The sequence below is a fragment of the Eptesicus fuscus genome, chromosome 15 (assembly GCF_027574615.1).
Source record: "Eptesicus fuscus isolate TK198812 chromosome 15, DD_ASM_mEF_20220401, whole genome shotgun sequence".
NCBI lineage: Eukaryota > Metazoa > Chordata > Mammalia > Chiroptera > Vespertilionidae > Eptesicus > Eptesicus fuscus.
In genome coordinates this window covers 48,650,920-48,667,282 of record NC_072487.1, presented here as the reverse complement: position 1 = coordinate 48,667,282, position 16,363 = coordinate 48,650,920, and the positions used below count along the sequence as shown (strand labels likewise).

The following is a 16,363-nucleotide window of genomic DNA, read 5'->3' as shown; positions in this document are numbered from 1 at the left end:
GGCGCAACCACACTTGGGCCACGCCCCACTGAGGGACCAATAAGGGCGGGCGTTCACTCTCTGGACCTTAGGGGAGACATCAGCCAATCTTATGACCGGCACTGGTGACGCACATCGTTGCGCGCCAATTTGGCGACGTCATCCCTCAGCGCCGGAAGTGGTGCGGAAAAGGAGTGACGCGAAGTTGCCCGACTCAGCTGTTTGAGGTAAGGCGGTTTGGGCCTACCTCCTGTGCTGGCCGCGGTGGAAGCCGTGGGCGTGGGCCTTATGCCGGGCTCGCTGCTGTTTTTGAGTGACGTGCCTTGAATAACGCTCTGACGGCTTCTTTCCCGGCAGGCGTTGCTCCTCCCCCGTGCTCCAGGGCTCTCAGCTCCCTCTGGCTCCCTTGGGCCGTGTTTGGCTCCGCCCCACTTCGCGTCCGTTCACCTGTGCCCCTGACACCCGTACCTAGCTTGGCCGCAACACAAGCGGAGAAAATATTAGAGCGTGGGCACTGTCCAACCGTGGGTTTGTCAGGTAGGACATTGTTTCCTTCAGAAACGCTCCCTGAAAGGAGCCCGAGGGCCTCTCACAGCGTCCTCACAGGCCTTATGGGAAGGCCAGAAGAGGCAAGCCTGTCGTCACGCAGACCAGGGATAGCCGTTCAACAAAGCTGGGGCGTAATTTCCCTTTGGAACAATGTGGCCCAGGTTTGGAGCCTTTTGGGAATTTGACGTATTGGGGATCGTTAGAACACTTGGGACAGGGCTCTCCACGTGGGGAGACAATACAGATTTGTGCCTTTTCATGTTAGTTGCACCGCCTGGGATGGTCACGAGCACCTGCTTTCATCCTACCTGTACTATTAACAAGAGTGATAATGCTTGCTTTTTTGCCAGACACTGATCTTTACATACTCATTTAGCCCTTGTAGTGTTGAGCAGTTATTGTTTTACAGCTGAAGAAATAAAGGCTTAGGTCAAATAACTGGTCTCAAGTCACACAGTGAGTAGGTTGTGGAGCCACGATTTGAACTCAAGCATTTGGACTTTAGAAGCCTGGATGCTATCCACTATTCTATATTGATTTTATTCAGCTGCTCGTCAAATGCCCTAACACCTCACTCTGTTGTTATCTACTATTTTATGGAGAAAATTTAGGTCATCAGAGGTGCCTTTCCTCACATTTCTGATTTTGCTTTCCCATTTACAAAGCCATTTAGATTTATACTCATCTTGATCTTAAGTCTCGGAGGATGAGGAAGAGCTGTATCCCCTGATCAAAGCAAATCCCTTTACCTGTGTTTCTGATCTTTTATACTCTCACCTATGAGACCTTGTTTTCATTTGTTTTTTCTGCCCCTATCCCAGTCATGTATAAACAAAGTCATGTTTCTCAGATCCCTGGCCATCTCTTATCCCCACTTCCCCTATGCAAGCCAGAAAGAAAATAGTTCTTGGTGATCATCTTCCTTTAGCTGTCATCCAGTGACTCTTCCTCGTTCCTATCCAAACTGTTTTAAAGGGTATTCTAAGTTCTGTCCCCATTTTCTCAACGCCCATTCCCTTCTGCAGTCTGCTTTCCGACCTATTATTCCCCTGAAATCTTACCCTAAGGTCACCAGTGATTGTTCCTCAAACCAAATAGTCATTTAAAAATCATCACTTGATTCCCTTGCTGCTTTTGAGACTTGATACCTCTCACTCCCTTTTTTATTTTTGTTAACCCTCACCCGAGGATATTTTTCCATTGATTTTTCTTAGAGTGGAAGGGAGGGGGACAGAGAGAGAGTGAAACCTTGATGTGAGAGAGACACATTGATTGGTTGCCTCCCACATGCGTCCTGACCAGGGCCAGGGATCGAGCTTGCAACCTAGGTACATGCCCTTGACTGGAATCGAACCTGGGACCCTTCAGTCCACAGGCTGATGCTCTATCCACTGAGCCAAACTGGCTAGGGCTTACTCCCTTCTTTGCTTTCCAGGATAATACACTCAGCTGATTTATTCAGTGAACATTTATTGTGATATAGAGATGAGCAAGACAACGTGCCTTTCCTTAAGGAGCTTATATTCTAGCTGTTTCTCCATGTTCCTCTCTCACCAGTCATTTCTCCTGTGGGTACTTTTTTTTATTGATTTCAGAGAGAAAGGGAGAGGAGAGAGGGATAGAAACATCAATGATGAGAGAAAATCATTGATCGGCTGCCTCCTGCATGCTCCCTACTGGGGATCGAGCCCCCAACCTAGGCATGTGCCCTGACTGGGAATCGAACCATGACCTCCATGGTTCATAGGTCGACACTCAACCACTGAGCCATCCTGTCCAGGCTGTTCATTTCATTCTGAACATAATGCCTGAGTGAGCACATCACCTGGCTTGGTTTTAACTCCCTCATGCTTTCAAATAGAAGTTGTCATATTAGACCTTTTTTCTGAGTTTCACCCTCACCTCTGACTACTCTCCTGTACAGCTCTGCCATAGGCAGTTCAAATTCAGAGGCCCAAAACTGAACTTACTTTATCACACCCATCACTAAATCCTAATGATTTTACCCCCTAAATGTTTCTCAAGTCTGTGCTCTCTACTTTGTCCTTCCATTGTCTTACTTCAGACCTCATCTTCTCTCACCTGAAATATGATGGGCTTCTAACTGGTTTCCCCGCATTTAGTTCTGTTCCCCACATATCTTTTCTCCACACTACCTACCTCCTCCCCCAAATGATCTTTGAAAACAAATCTGTGTCAAAGTCCTGCTTAATAATCTTTAAAGAGCTTTCTGTCTTTCATCTGTTTGCTCATTCATTCAGCACATATTTATTGTTTACTGAATTGCAAAATTCATTGGAACTTCTAAAATTTGAGCTTCCAGGGCTCTGCTTCATTTGGACCTGCTTGAATCTCCAGCCTCTTCTCTGCCTCATACTTAGGGTTGCAGCAACACTGAACTGCTTCTGCATATGCACAGTGCTATTCCTTCATGCACTTGCCCTTGCTGTTCACTTTTGTTGGAGTCTTCTCCCCGATTTCTTTCTTTACTTCTTTTTTTTTTTTTAATATATTTTATTGATTTTTACAGAGAGGAAGGGAGAGGGATAGAGAGTTAGAAACATCGATGAGAGAGAAACATCGATTCAGCTGCCTCCTGCACACCCCCCACTGGGGATATGCTCGCAACCAAGGTACATGCCCTTGACCGGAATCGAACCTGGGACCCTTGAGTCTGCAGGCCGACGCTCTATCCACTGAGCCGAACCGGTTAGGGCTCTTTACTTCTTTTTTTTTTTAAAATCTTTTTATTGATTTCAGAGAGGAAGGTAGAGAGAGATAGAAACATCAGTGATGAGAGAGAATCCTTGATATGCCTCATGCATGCCCCCTACTGGGGATTGAACCCGAAACCTGGGCATGTGCTCTAACCAGGAATTGAACTGACCTGGTTCATAGGTCGACGCTCAACCACCGAGCCACACCAGCCAGGCTCTTTCTCCACTTCTCCTCAGTTAGGCTGCTCCCTTTCACCTAATTAACGAGGTTTTTATATAGGACTCATTTTAGGCTCAACTCCTATAGGAAACTTTTCTTGACACCTTTCTCCAACTCTGGGTTGGGTACTTCACTTTTGTGCCCTATCTGTGATGGCAGGTATGATATATTATACCTGTAACATACAGTGCAAGTGAAATGTATTACGTCTTTACTCCTAGCACTAGGTTGGCACAAGGAACATAGTGGGCATGCAGTAATTTTGATTGAATGATCAAATGAGTGAAGAGAAAAGGTATATGGTGCAGTGATTAAGAACCTGTTCTTTGGCCCTAGCTGGTTTGGCTCAGTGGATAGAGCGTCGGCCTGTGGACAGAAGGGTCCCTGGTTCAATTCCGGTCAAGGGCACATACCCAGGTTGTGAGCTCCATCCCCAGTAGGGGGCGTGCAGAGGGCAGCTGATCAATGATTCTCTCTCATCACTGATGTTTCTCTCTCCCTCTCCCTTCCTCTCTGAAATCAATAGAAATATATTAAAAATAAAAAAAGAACCTGCTCTTTGGAATTAATTCAAATCCTATCTCTGGCACACATTGGCTGTATGACTTGAACACATTACTTACTAGTATCTTCTCTAAGCCTTAAATTTTCGCTTCCTTGAACTGAGAGTTGTTGTGAAGATTAAATGAGACGATATAAATGAGATATTTAGCAAATGTCTAGCACATAGTATGCATTTGATAAAAGAATGCTGAACACCAGGGGCTTTAGAAGTATAAGACCAGGCCTAACCCAGGGCAGTGATCTCCCAAGAGCCTTCCTCCAAATTTTCTGAAGGGATGGACAGTGATGCAGTCTGTATACAAGGAGATTTAATTATCATCTGTACCCATCCATCCCACCTTGACCCTTGGATCTTTCATAGGCAACTTAATCTAATTGTGTTTTAATCTGAAATCATCTCTTCTTTACCTACGTTTATCCCCAAATTATGTCTCTGTATATTCTTCCTTTTGGTTAATGAGTATTTCCAAAGTAGGAATCCTGGTTATCTCCCTTTCCTCCTTTGTCATTCCCCAAATGCAGTCAGTAATTAAGTCTACCTTCATGATTTCTTCTGGCTGTTCTTCCTCTCCATCCCCTTTGTTCTGCCTTTGCTTGGGCAGAATTTCTTGTCTCTCTCTTCTGCTGAAACTCTACATGGCCTTAAGGGTTGTTTTTCAAAAGAATGCCAGCACCTCCACTATTGTGCAAGTTGTGTATTGCACAAAGGTGCTGCAGTCATACTTTGGAAATTGCATGTTTGCATATTTATTATGACAGTCTTCTGGCAGATGGCAGCAAAACATCATTCTAACATCAGTATGTTCTGACAGTTAAAGAAGGGAAACCTTCAAATACACAAAAAGTGCCTATAGACTAAAGAATATCTTCTCTTCTATGTCCTTAGTTTTCTGCCAGGCAAACTCCTTTTCAGTCCTTTAAAACCCATTATAAATATCCCTTTTCACAAATCTTTTTTTTTTTAAAAAAATATATTTTATTGATTTTTTACAGAGAGGAAGGGAGAGGGATAGAGAGCTAGAAACATCGATGAGAGAGAAACATCGATCAGCTGCCTCCTGCACACTCCCCACTGGGTGTGTGCCCGCAACCTGAATCGAACCCGGGACCCTTGAGTCCGCAGGCCGACGCTCTATCCACTGAGCCAAACCAGTTAGGGCTCACAAATCTTTTTTTTTTTTTTTTTTTTTTAAATATATTTTATTGATTTTTTATAGAGAGGAAGAAAGAGGGATAGAGAGTTAGAAACATCGATGAGAGAGAAACATCGATCAGCTGCCTCTTGCACACCCCCTCCTGGGGATGTGCCCGCAACCAAGGTACATGCCCTTGACCGGAATCGAACCTGGGACCCTTGAGTCCGCAGGCCGACGCTCTATCCACTGAGCCAAACCGGTTTCGGCAACACAAATCTTTTTTGATACTCTCTGCGAGTCAGTCATTCCTTTGCCTGAGCTAATGCCATATTTGGTTACTTCCTTCTTACATGCTCATCACATTACATTTTAATAATTGGTATATGAGTCTATGTGTCCCATTGTACTCCAAGCCTCAGAAGAATAGGGACAATGTTTAATCATTCTTTGATCCTCAACCTGTAGCCTAATGCCCAGCACATAAAGTATATCAATAAATATAACAAATTTGATTGCTTGGCATGATTCAGTCACAGAGGTGAATACTTTACCCATGTTTTCTTAGTTAATTCTCACAACAGCCATATGAATCCTGTCATTATCACATTGTACATGTGAGGAAATTGAGACTAGGGAGGTGAAGTCACTTGCCTCAAGATGAACAGATGGTATATGGCATGTGTGGTATCTGGGGTGTGGCCCTGGAGGACCTGTGCTAGTTTTCCATGATTCTCTTCTGTTTTGTCTTTCAGAGTAATGATGCGGGTGTGCTGGTTGGTGAGACAGGACAACCGGCACCAGCGAATCAAACTTCCACATTTGGAAGCAGTCGTGGTTGGGCGTGGCCCAGAGACCAAGATCACTGATAAGAAATGTTCTCGACAGCAAGGTAACTGGTCACAAGACTGTGGAGAGCACCTGCTCAGTTCCTTAGAGTAGTGATAACCAAAGGTGCGCATTTTCTGGGTGGTCATGATGGAAAACCTTTGGTCTGCCATAAACAAAACTCAGGAACAGGGCTCTTAGCCAACCCCGGGCCCGTTCACTCCTGATTCCATCCTCTGAAAGCAGTTACTATTCAGTGTTGGGAACAGGCGGGTCCTTCCTGTTACTATTGGTGGTGGAGTCCTGCACCCTGCTTTGTCTAGGAAGGGTCCAAGTTGGGAAGTGAGACAGTTGAATTCTGGGATCTCCAGGCTGAAACTGTGTCTGAGAAGTGATGGGATGGTTCCATCCTTTACATATTGCCTCATACAGAGGGTGGTATTTTTATTTATTTTAAAAATTTATCTTTATTGTTGAAAGTATTATAAATGTCCCCTTTGTTTTTTTCCTCATTGACTCCCTCTACCTGGCACCCACCCCTCCCAGGCCTTCACCACACCATTGTCTGTGTCCCTGGGCAATGCATATATACATATAAGTTTCCCAGTGAATCTCCCCCCATCTACCTCCTGACCTCTATCTTTCCCAGAGGGTGGTATCTTTATAAGGTGATAGTATCTAGCTCTTGAAGTGTCATCCCTGGAACTTAATGAAATGAAAGTCCTTAGGAAAAAGCCTTACCATATACCTCATTTTTTTGCCTATAAACTTCTGGACATGCTCACTGCTACCAGGCCTCCCACCTGCAGTATGTTCCCCATAGCAGGGTTTTCTGAGGTTTGGAGTCTGCAGCACGGATTATTGGTTTTGCCACATGAGTTAATCTAAATGGGTGAAAAAAAAGTCATGCTTGACCTGGCTAGGCCCAAGATACATAGGCAGACGCTGCTTCTCACTCTCTGTCCTCCTGGTCACAATGGCAGTGTGTGTGTCCGCCTGTCCTCTGCCTGTCCTCTCTGGAGAGCAGCTGTGGTGTCTCTCTTCTTTGTTCCCTATCTTACTTACCTGAACATGAGTGATAAATGTTACTTCTTCCCACACATGCTCAGATTGTTCTGACTGTTCCTCTTTCTAGACTGTTCTCTCCACTCCTCCTACCCAAGGCCAGCTGAACGTCTGTTTTTCCGGAATGTATCATTTGCCCCTTTCTCTGTTAAAGGCATCTGATAATTTTATATAATAGCGGAAGCCTGATTTAATCTTGAGTGAAGAGCTTGTAAGAGAAGTGGGTCCCCTTCCCTGACTGTGGTCCCAGGTGGGCCAAGGGCTCTGGAATAGGAAGACTTGTGGAGACTCAGTGAAGCTGCCTCTTAGGGATATTAGCAGTAGCTAAGGGAGTATGTACACTGTTGGACTTTTTTTAAAGTGTTTGATTCTGTAAATTTAGAGAATAAACAGATAGTCCCATCATTCTAATATTCTCTGAGTGAAGAAAATAAAGTTTTAATTTATGATGACCTGTTGGACATTTTATGGAAGGATTTGGAGCCCCAGTCACCTGTATAATGGGCAGTTTTGCTCATAGGCCTTTGAGGAAACCCATGTCAAGTTGCCTTCTTGAGGCTTCATTGTCCTGTAGAAAGAATAGGAGCAAGTGCCTGGTTCTTCATGGTATTTGGGTTTGACTTTTTTTAATCTCTTTCAGTGCAGTTGAAAGCAGAGTGTAACAAAGGATATGTCAAGGTAAAGCAGGTATGTCTGTTTGTGACTTGAATTTCCATTTTATACTTGATGATTTTCTTAGGCTATTGACTTTAGAGTGTCAGTGCCAGCCAGTAAGTCTTCTCAGTCATGTGTGGAAGTGATGGAGTAATATAAGTGAACATTAAGCATAGTTCCTGGCACATAGTAAGTGGTTAACATAATAGTGGCTATATTAGTGATGGAATTGTTGCTTTTTTTGTAATTACCTTCTGATTATTTCATAGGTAGGGGTCAATCCCAGCAGCATTGACTCAGTCATAATTGGGAAGGACCAAGAGGTGAAGCTGCAGCCTGGCCAGGTTCTCCACATTGTGAATGAACTTTATCCATATATTGTAGAATTCGAGGAAGAGGCAAAGAGCCCTGGCCTGGAAACACACAGGAAGAGAAAGAGGTCAGGCAACAGCGATTCCTTAGAAAGGGATGCTGCCCAGGAAGCTGAGCCCAGTACAGGACTGGTACCTGGGAGTGACCCTAGCCAATGCTTTGTGCCCCCAAACAAGGGGACAGATGAATCTACCAAAAAGGTGAGGGTAGTTTGCTTGATAGATGATGTGGAGATTAAATGAGATATAATGACGGCTTAATTGTTTTGTACACTCTAAAGCCAGGCACACGTGAGGGGTTATTAACCATGATAGGGGTTATTAACCAAGATGAAAGAGTCACTTGTTTGTTTCACCAGTCACTTGGGTGAATGTCTCTTTATGTGCTTTTCTCTTGAATTCCTGAGGTAAGCCACTTGAAGGTAGGGCGATAATGGAATATACTTAACACTGAGCTACTAAAATGTGTCAGTCATTTGTATTTCTAGAAGGTTAGCATTGGAACACTTTTCATAGATCATGTGATTCACATCCTGATGTCAAAGTGGAAACCTAGTCAGGCTTAGATGGAGTGGGAGAGGACAGAAGATGTGGTTCACACTCTGGCATTTCCAGCCTCTGTCTAGACATGCAGCTCTGGATATAGGGAGAAAATGGGGATGGCTTATGATTACAAAGGCATAAGTTTGATATAAAGGGGATATAGTTTAGTTCTTAAAAATTAACTTTATTTCCAAGTTTGGTTGGACTTTGCTGACATTCAATGTGAACTAATGCCAAATTTAACTATTGGCATTTGAGATTTTCATTGCTCTTTATTGTTTTAGGAATCATTGGGCCACTGGAGTCAAGGCTTGAAGATTTCTATGCAAGATCCCAAAATGCAGGTCAGAATAAAATTTTGGCATTGAAATAATCGTCAGAGGTCATAACTATAAATGAAATCAAAGGCCATCAGTGTTTCTGAATGAGATTTGTTTTATTGGGCTATTTGTGAGAACAAGTAGCTTTTATCATTCCCAATAAGTGAGCACCTGAAATTCTTTGGAAAGAAACTAAGTTCTTCAAATGAATATCCCCTCTGCCTTGTTCTTCTTAAATTTCTGCATACTATTAAGGGAAGTTGAATTAACCTTACTGTGGTCCCTTTCAGGAGCATCAGATAATATGACTGTGGTTACTGGCCTATCCTGGGATTAATAGTCCGGTATCACCCTAGGAGGGGTCTTTGAGTTCTTAAATTATCTCCTGGGATGACAAGGGGCCAGATCTGAGAGTGTCTTGGAATACACGTGCAGATGTCATATGGTCTGCTGTGGTAGAGTGGAGAAGGGAGCATTTAATTGATGCCTGGAGGGATTTCACATCAGATCCTTAGCAACTACTTCGTACTGTGCATCTTCTGTGTAGTGTGGTGATTAAAACACAGACTAAAGTTGGGGTTGCAATCTTAGATTTCCTGCTTAGTAACTGTGACTTTGCATAAGACACTCAGCTTATCTGAGTCTCTGTGCTTTCATCTGTCAAAATTGGGATACTAAAAACTTTTACAGAAGATTGTGGTGGGATTAAGTGAGTTAATGAATATAACAGCACCTGGCACAGAAGATGCATGGAAAATGTCTGTTTCCTTCTCCTTTGCCTCTGGTAGGTTTACAAAGATGAGCAGGTGGTGGTGATTAAGGATAAATACCCCAAGGCTCGTCACCACTGGCTGGTCTTACCATGGGCCTCACTTTCCAGTCTGAAGGCTGTGACCAGAGAACATCTTGAGCTCCTCAAACATATGCATACTGTGGGGGAAAAGGTGATTGCAGATGCTGCTGGGTCCAGCAAACTCCGCTTCCGATTGGGCTACCACGCCATTCCCAGCATGAGGTAAGCCCTGTGGGGAGTGCTGGTGCATCCTGATTATGTGTAGGTGGAGATGGATTCAGCCTGGGTCTGCTGCGTGTGCTGTTAGCTGCAAGGCCCAGGGGGGTTTCCACGGCAGGTGAGCTGAAACTTCCGTTCTTCTGTCTGACTTGCCTGTAAGCCTTGAGTTCCTACTTCTGCTTGTAATTCGGTTACATACTTTTTTTTTTTTGTTCCTCTCAAAGTGTAAACCTCTGAGGACCTAATTTATGAACTAGACGAAGTAGCTTTATTACACTGGGATGAAGAATTAAAGAATTGTAGTCAGTAACTGTTCAGAAACTCCTAAGTGATTAAGGACCATTGCTCTGAAGGACACAAACATCACTGATTTCTGTCCTAACAGCTTAGTAGATCTAAGATGTAAGATAAAATGAGAGAAAAGTGCAGAGCCTGGCTCATTCCCAGAAGGATTCAGAAAGGAAGGATTGATTCTTTTCAAAGAATGCATCCAAGGCAGTTCTCCACAGGATAAATTACCTGAATGAGATAAGCAGAGTAATGGATTTCAGAGTTTTTATCTTGGGGTTTTTTGTTTTTTTTTTTTTTTTTTGCAATAAAATATAGCATAAAATTTACCACTTTAACCATTTTCAAGGTCTAGTTTAATGGCATTAAGTACATTTACATTGTGCAACCATCACCACTATTTCTAGAACTTTCTTCCCACACTACCATCTTCCTTTCTCCCCCAACCACTCAAAACCACCATTCTGGTTTCTGTCTCTATGACTTTAACTAATTTAGGTACCTCATATAAGTGGAATTATATAGGATCTGTCTTTTTGTGACTGGCTTATTTCACTTAAGATAATTCTTCAAAGTTCATCCATGTTGTACCATGTATCAGAATATCTTAGGGTTCTTTTTTTTTTAAATATATTTTATTGATTTTTTTACAGAGAGGAAGAGAGAGGGATAGAGAGTTAGAAACATCAATGATAGAGAGACATCGATCAGCTGCCTCTTGCACAACCCCTACTGGGGATGTGCCCGCAACCAAGGTACATGCCCCTGACCGGAATCGAGCCTGGGACCCTTCAGTCCGCAGGCCGACGCTCTATCCACTGAGCCAAACCGGTTTCGGCCTTAGGGTTCTTTTTAATAAGCACCATTATTCTTCACTTTTTTTTAGATGGGTAATTATGACTTAGATTACTGGCTACTTTAATGTAATGAAATTTTTGTGCCACATATGTCCCCCCATCAATACTCTCTTTTAAAAGGACGCATAACATATATAGAATAAAATGCATAATAAGATTTATAGTTTGATCAGTTTTGACAAATGTACATACCATGCAACTATCCCTCTGATCAAGATACAGAACATTTCTATCATCTCATCCCAGGAAGCACCTTTGTGCTCTTTCCAGTTAATCCTCCGCAAGCATTGTTATAACTTCTTTCAGCATAATTGGTTTAGTCTGTTCTCATGTAAATGGAACCATGTAATGTGTGCTCTTTTTCATTCTGGCTTTCTTTGGTCTGCGAAATGATTTTGAGATTCTTGCATGTCACCCATAGTCCTATTTCCCTAATGCTTCAGAGCCTGTGACTAACAGCTAATGATTACAGAGCCCTTTTCACATAGTAACCATGGTGTCCGTGCCTTTTTCATATAATGAATACTGTTGTGCTAAGGAGAATGCTAAAAGCAAGAGCTATGGCAGGTGTGGGTGGGAAACGAAATGAGCAGTAAGTAAAGTTGCCACTTACATACTCTTTTATGACCACTCTTTATTATATAATTTTGAATGAAGTTTATAGAAAGGAAAAGGTAACAGATCATTTTGTCTGTTGTTAAAGTAATATATTTTAAATTCAGAAAATATAAAAAAAGAAAGTGTGAAGCAGGACAAAAATCTTCCATAACATCACCACTAATTAAACTGTAAACCTTATTCGAATTTCACCCATTTTTCTTAAATCCTTTTCTGCTCCAGAATTCGATCTAAGGTCCTGCAATTGAATTTATTGTCTCTCCTTAGTCTCCCCTAATCTGTGACACTTCCTCTTCCTTTTCTGGTTTTCATGACCTTGACACTTTTTATAAAATATATATATTTTATTGATGTTTCACAGAGAGGAAGGGAAAGGGATAGTTAGAAACATCAGTCAGCTGCCTCCTGCACACCCCCTACGGAGGATGTGCCTATAACCAAGGTACATGCCCTTGACCAGAATTGAACCTGGGACCCTTCAGTCCGCAGGCCAACGCTCTATCTACTGAGCCAAACCAGTTAGGGCGACCTTGACACTTTTGATGAGTAATAGCTAGTTATCTTATAGGATATCTCTCAGTTTGGGTTTGTCTGATGATTTTTCATGATTAGATTGAAATTATGCTTTTTTCTCTTCTTGCCAACATGCCACAGAAGTGATATGTCCATTTCAGTGCCTCATAGCAAGGACTGCATGATGTCAAGATGTTTTATTACTCATGATGTTAACCTTGATCACTTTGTAAGGTGGTATCTGCCAGGTTTCTCTACTCAAAGTTACTATTGAATATTTTGAGACTATGCTACTATCGTATTTCTGTTCAAACTTTTGCCCAGTACTTTTAGCGTCTCTATTGGTATCTGGCCTGCAATAGTTATTACTATGGTGTTTACCTAATGGTGACTTTATGTTGCCCTCATTCCTTCTAATTTATTTATTTTTTGTTTTTTATTAATACTCACCCATTGATTTTTAGAGAGAGTGGAAGGGACAGGGAGAGACAGAGAGAGAGAAACATCTATGTGAGAGAGACACATCGATTGGTTGCCTCCCGCGTGTGCCCTGTCCAGGGCTGGGGATGAAGCCTGCAACCGAGGTACTGCCTTGACTGGAATCGAACACGAGACCCTTCAGTTCAAGGGCTGGCACTTTAACAACTGAGCAACCGGCTAGGGCCCTTCTAATTTATTAATTACATTTCTTCCATGTGGAAGAGCACCCCTCCCCCCAATCCCTGCCCCAATTACATATTTATTCAATTATCAGTGCAGATTCATGGATATTTATTTTATTCTATAAGTTTTAACTCAGTCTGTCATTATTTATTTTGTTGCTCAAGTCATTCCAGCTTTGATCATTGGATGCTCCTTTTGGCTGGCCCCTGTAGCACTTTGACATACCTCCAACATGTTTTGAGCACTTATTTTCTGGAATAAGATGTTCCTGGCTCATTATAGCCTTGGAATGAACCACTTCTGCCAAGAGTCCTTGTTCCTTTTATTGGATATTTATAAACCAAGACTTGGGTACTAGGTTTCTGTAATGTTGATTCTAGGGTGTTTTTGCTCTTAGTAGATAGAGCTAGGAAATAAATGCATGAATCCTAACCTGCACTGGTAACACACACCTCTCTATTTATTTACCTGTGTGTGTATATGAAAACTATGAATTCAGCCGAAACCGGTTTGGCTCAGTGGATAGAGCATCGGCCTGCGGACTCAAGGGTCCCAGGTTCGATTCCTGACAAGGGCATGTACCTTGGTTGCAGGCACATCCCCAGTAGCGGGTGTGCAAGAGGCAGCTGATCGATGTTTCTCTCTCACCGATGTTTCTAACTCCTATCCCTCTCTCTTCCTCTCTGTAAAAAATCAATAAAATATATTTTAAAAAAAGAAAGAAAACTATGAATTCATAGTGATACCTCTTATTCCAGTCCAACTCCACAAGGTTCATTCTTGTCTTCCGATTTCCGTTATTATAACTTCTTTCTCCAACAGTGAGAAATTTGGTTCTCATTAGCTACACTAAATTTACTTATTTGTTTAATTCTAGTACAGTTGACCCTTGAACAACACTAGCTATTACTCAAAGCTATACAAAAAGGCTTCCTACCTGGTTTAACAAGTTGAACAGCAAACTCTTGATTTCGTTCTCAAATCTGCTTTTCCCATAAGCTTCTCCATCTCAGTAGGTGGCAACTCCCCAAACCCACATCCAATTCATTAATAAGTCCTATTCCAAAATATATTAAAAATTGGATTGCTTCTTGTCATCTCAACTATTATAGCTCTAGTCTAAGATTTGATTATTTCTGACTTGGACTGCTTGGTCTCTGTATACATCCTTACCCACTTCATAGTCCTTTCTCCCGGCAGCAAGAATCATCTTTAAAAAGTATAACTCAGATAGTAGCACTCCTCTGCTTAAAATCCTTAATGGCTCCTCAATATAATCAGAATATAGTGCAAACCCCTTGCTGACCTATAAGACCCTTATGATCTGGCTCCTACCTAATCTCTGCTCCAAGGCTCCAGTCATTCTGGCCATATTACCTTTCTGTTCCTTGGTTGTATCAAGCTCTTTCTCATCTCAGGGCCTTTTGCGCTTAGCCTCCCCGCTCTCTGAAATACTCTTTCCCCAAAGATTCTTTGCTTGCCTGACTGCTTTCTCAGCTCAAATCACTGCCTGGGAGAGACCTTCCCTGAACACCCTAAGCTCGTTAAAGAGGCAACCTCTGCCCCCTCGGCACTCTATCACATTTCTCTGTTTTATTATTTTCTAAGCAATGTTAATTATTTGAATTCTCCTTGTTGATTGGTTTACTTATACTTTATTTGTCTCCCCTCATGATAATATAATTTCTATAAGGACAGAGGTCTTTCCCATTTTGTTCACTGCTAAATTCCCAGTGCTAGAACAGTGTGTGGCCCTAGTAGGTAGATAATGAGCATTAAATATTCTTAAGTGAATGAATGAATTGAATTGAATGGAAACAGTCAATATTTTACATACCCATACTTTTACTGTTTGTCCTTTTAATTTAACCATAGTCTTTCATGGATTTAATCGTCTATTTCCCCCCCTCTCAACTAGCCATGTACACCTTCATGTGATCAGCCAGGATTTTGATTCTCCGTGCCTTAAAAACAAAAAACATTGGAATTCTTTTAATACAGAATACTTCCTAGAATCTCAAGGTAAACAGTATTCTTTGTTTTTCACATTTGTTTCATTTTCTCAGCTGTTCTTATATTTGACTTGGTTATTTCCCTAAATAATAATCTGGTCTCAAAAACCCATATTTAACTTTATGTTCCCTATAAAGAGGGTCCCACTAAAAGAAACTGGATTATTTGAATTGTAGTGGGATTGTCAGTTTGCTGTGAGCAGCCATCTTTGGGGACCTAGAAAGCTGTTATATCAGGGTCAAAAAGGTGTTTTATTATAATACCAGGGTACTTAAAAATTGTTCTGAAAATTATTGGAGTTCATAGATTGAAAAGCTCTGAAGAGTTCTATGTCTCTTCTGCCATCAGCTGAGCAGGAGCATGGGTCTGCCTTGTGTTAGGAGTGGTTAATTAATAGGGGAAGGGCGTGTGTGCAGAGGAACATTTCCCAGTGTATATTCTGTGGAAGTTCAGTATGCTGGGGGATTAACAGTGACAGCTGCCATCAACCAAAGGTCAGTCAGTGGTAAAGCACTGTGATAAGGCTCTGACATAGTAACGGGTTGCTTTGAATGTATCTCAACAGAATGTAATATCCAAAATAGGTTGCTCAGATTGAGAATTTGATCAAGCCCCTTTCACCAGCAATGAGTCTAACCTCAAATTTACTAGCTTTAGGATACCTGGCATATATTTATTTGGGGTCAGATTTTTTTTCTTTGTATTGGCTTTCCAGATCAGCTAGGCTCTGAACTTTTTTTCCTTGCTTGCAGCTGTGATCAAGATGATACAAGAGGCTGGCAGAGTGACTGTCCGAGATGGTATGCCTGAGCTCTTGAAGCTGCCCCTGCGTTGTCATGAATGCCAGCAGCTGCTGCCTTCCATTCCTCAGCTGAAAGAGCATCTCAGGAAGCACTGGCCAGAGTGATTCTGTGGAACCTGAACTTCTGCAGCAAGTATGGTGATTGTTTAGAGCAAACTCCTGGCACCTGTTCTGGATTGCTTGTGAACTTTTATTTCTTAAATTAAAAATACAGGCTTTTTTTTTTTTTTTTAAACAAAGTTTGTTCTATTCTTAAGTGGCAAAATGTGGGGTGACTCAAAATAGGTCAGGAGTTAGGAATTTGGGTTTGTCATGGAAGTGTTCTCTGGTTGGCGAGAGTGGCTGGGATAGGCCTGACCACCATCTCCAGGACCCATATCAGCTCTAACGGGAACAAACGGATCTAATGCAGGATATGGAAGTAGAGGGCAGATAATATGTTTCTGTTCCTTATATTTATCCTCCCTCCCGGAGGCACGAGGTACCCTTTCTTCAGAGCAGCCGGAGGGGTCTCTTGTTTATCCTGAAGGCATTGGTCTAGTTCTCTGATCTCTTTTAATTAAAAAAATTTTTTTAAATTACAGTTTATTTTCTTTTTTTTTCCTTTTTTTATTAAGGTATTATATATGTACATATCTTACCATTGCCCCCTAA

General features: G+C 42.0%; 1 protein-coding gene and 1 non-coding gene across 5 annotated transcripts; one reads left to right on the top strand and one right to left on the bottom strand.

Annotated features, from left to right (window-relative positions):
* Positions 1-151: 151 nt before the first annotated feature.
* Positions 152-15,929, top strand: APTX (aprataxin). Of its 4 annotated transcripts, none has more exons than XM_008141993.3 (8): positions 152-206; positions 5,918-6,054; positions 7,696-7,742; positions 7,979-8,281; positions 8,908-8,967; positions 9,732-9,958; positions 14,813-14,916; positions 15,660-15,929. In XM_008141993.3, the coding sequence occupies exons 2-8, from the start codon at positions 5,922-5,924 to the stop codon at positions 15,812-15,814; spliced, it is 1,029 nt and encodes a 342-aa protein (XP_008140215.2). In that variant the 5' UTR covers positions 152-206; positions 5,918-5,921; the 3' UTR covers positions 15,815-15,929. The 4 variants fall into 4 exon arrangements, with proteins under 4 accessions (XP_008140215.2, XP_054583520.1, XP_054583519.1 ...); XM_054727545.1 differs by lacking the exon at positions 152-206 and adding an exon at positions 376-516; XM_054727544.1 differs by lacking the exon at positions 152-206 and adding an exon at positions 544-689.
* On the bottom strand, positions 7,414-7,550 carry LOC114231759 (small nucleolar RNA SNORA79). Its single transcript, XR_003617753.1, has one exon. It is a non-coding gene; the product is annotated as a small nucleolar RNA SNORA79 (small nucleolar RNA).
* Positions 15,930-16,363: the final 434 nt, after the last annotated feature.

Coding starts and splice junctions, on each gene's coding strand:
- APTX (XM_054727544.1), top strand. Junction 8,282..8,907: donor CAGATGAATCTACCAAAAAG/GTGAGGGTAGTT, acceptor TTATTGTTTTAG/GAATCATTGGGCCACTGGAG. Junction 9,959..14,812: donor CACGCCATTCCCAGCATGAG/GTAAGCCCTGTG, acceptor CCTCTCAACTAG/CCATGTACACCTTCATGTGA.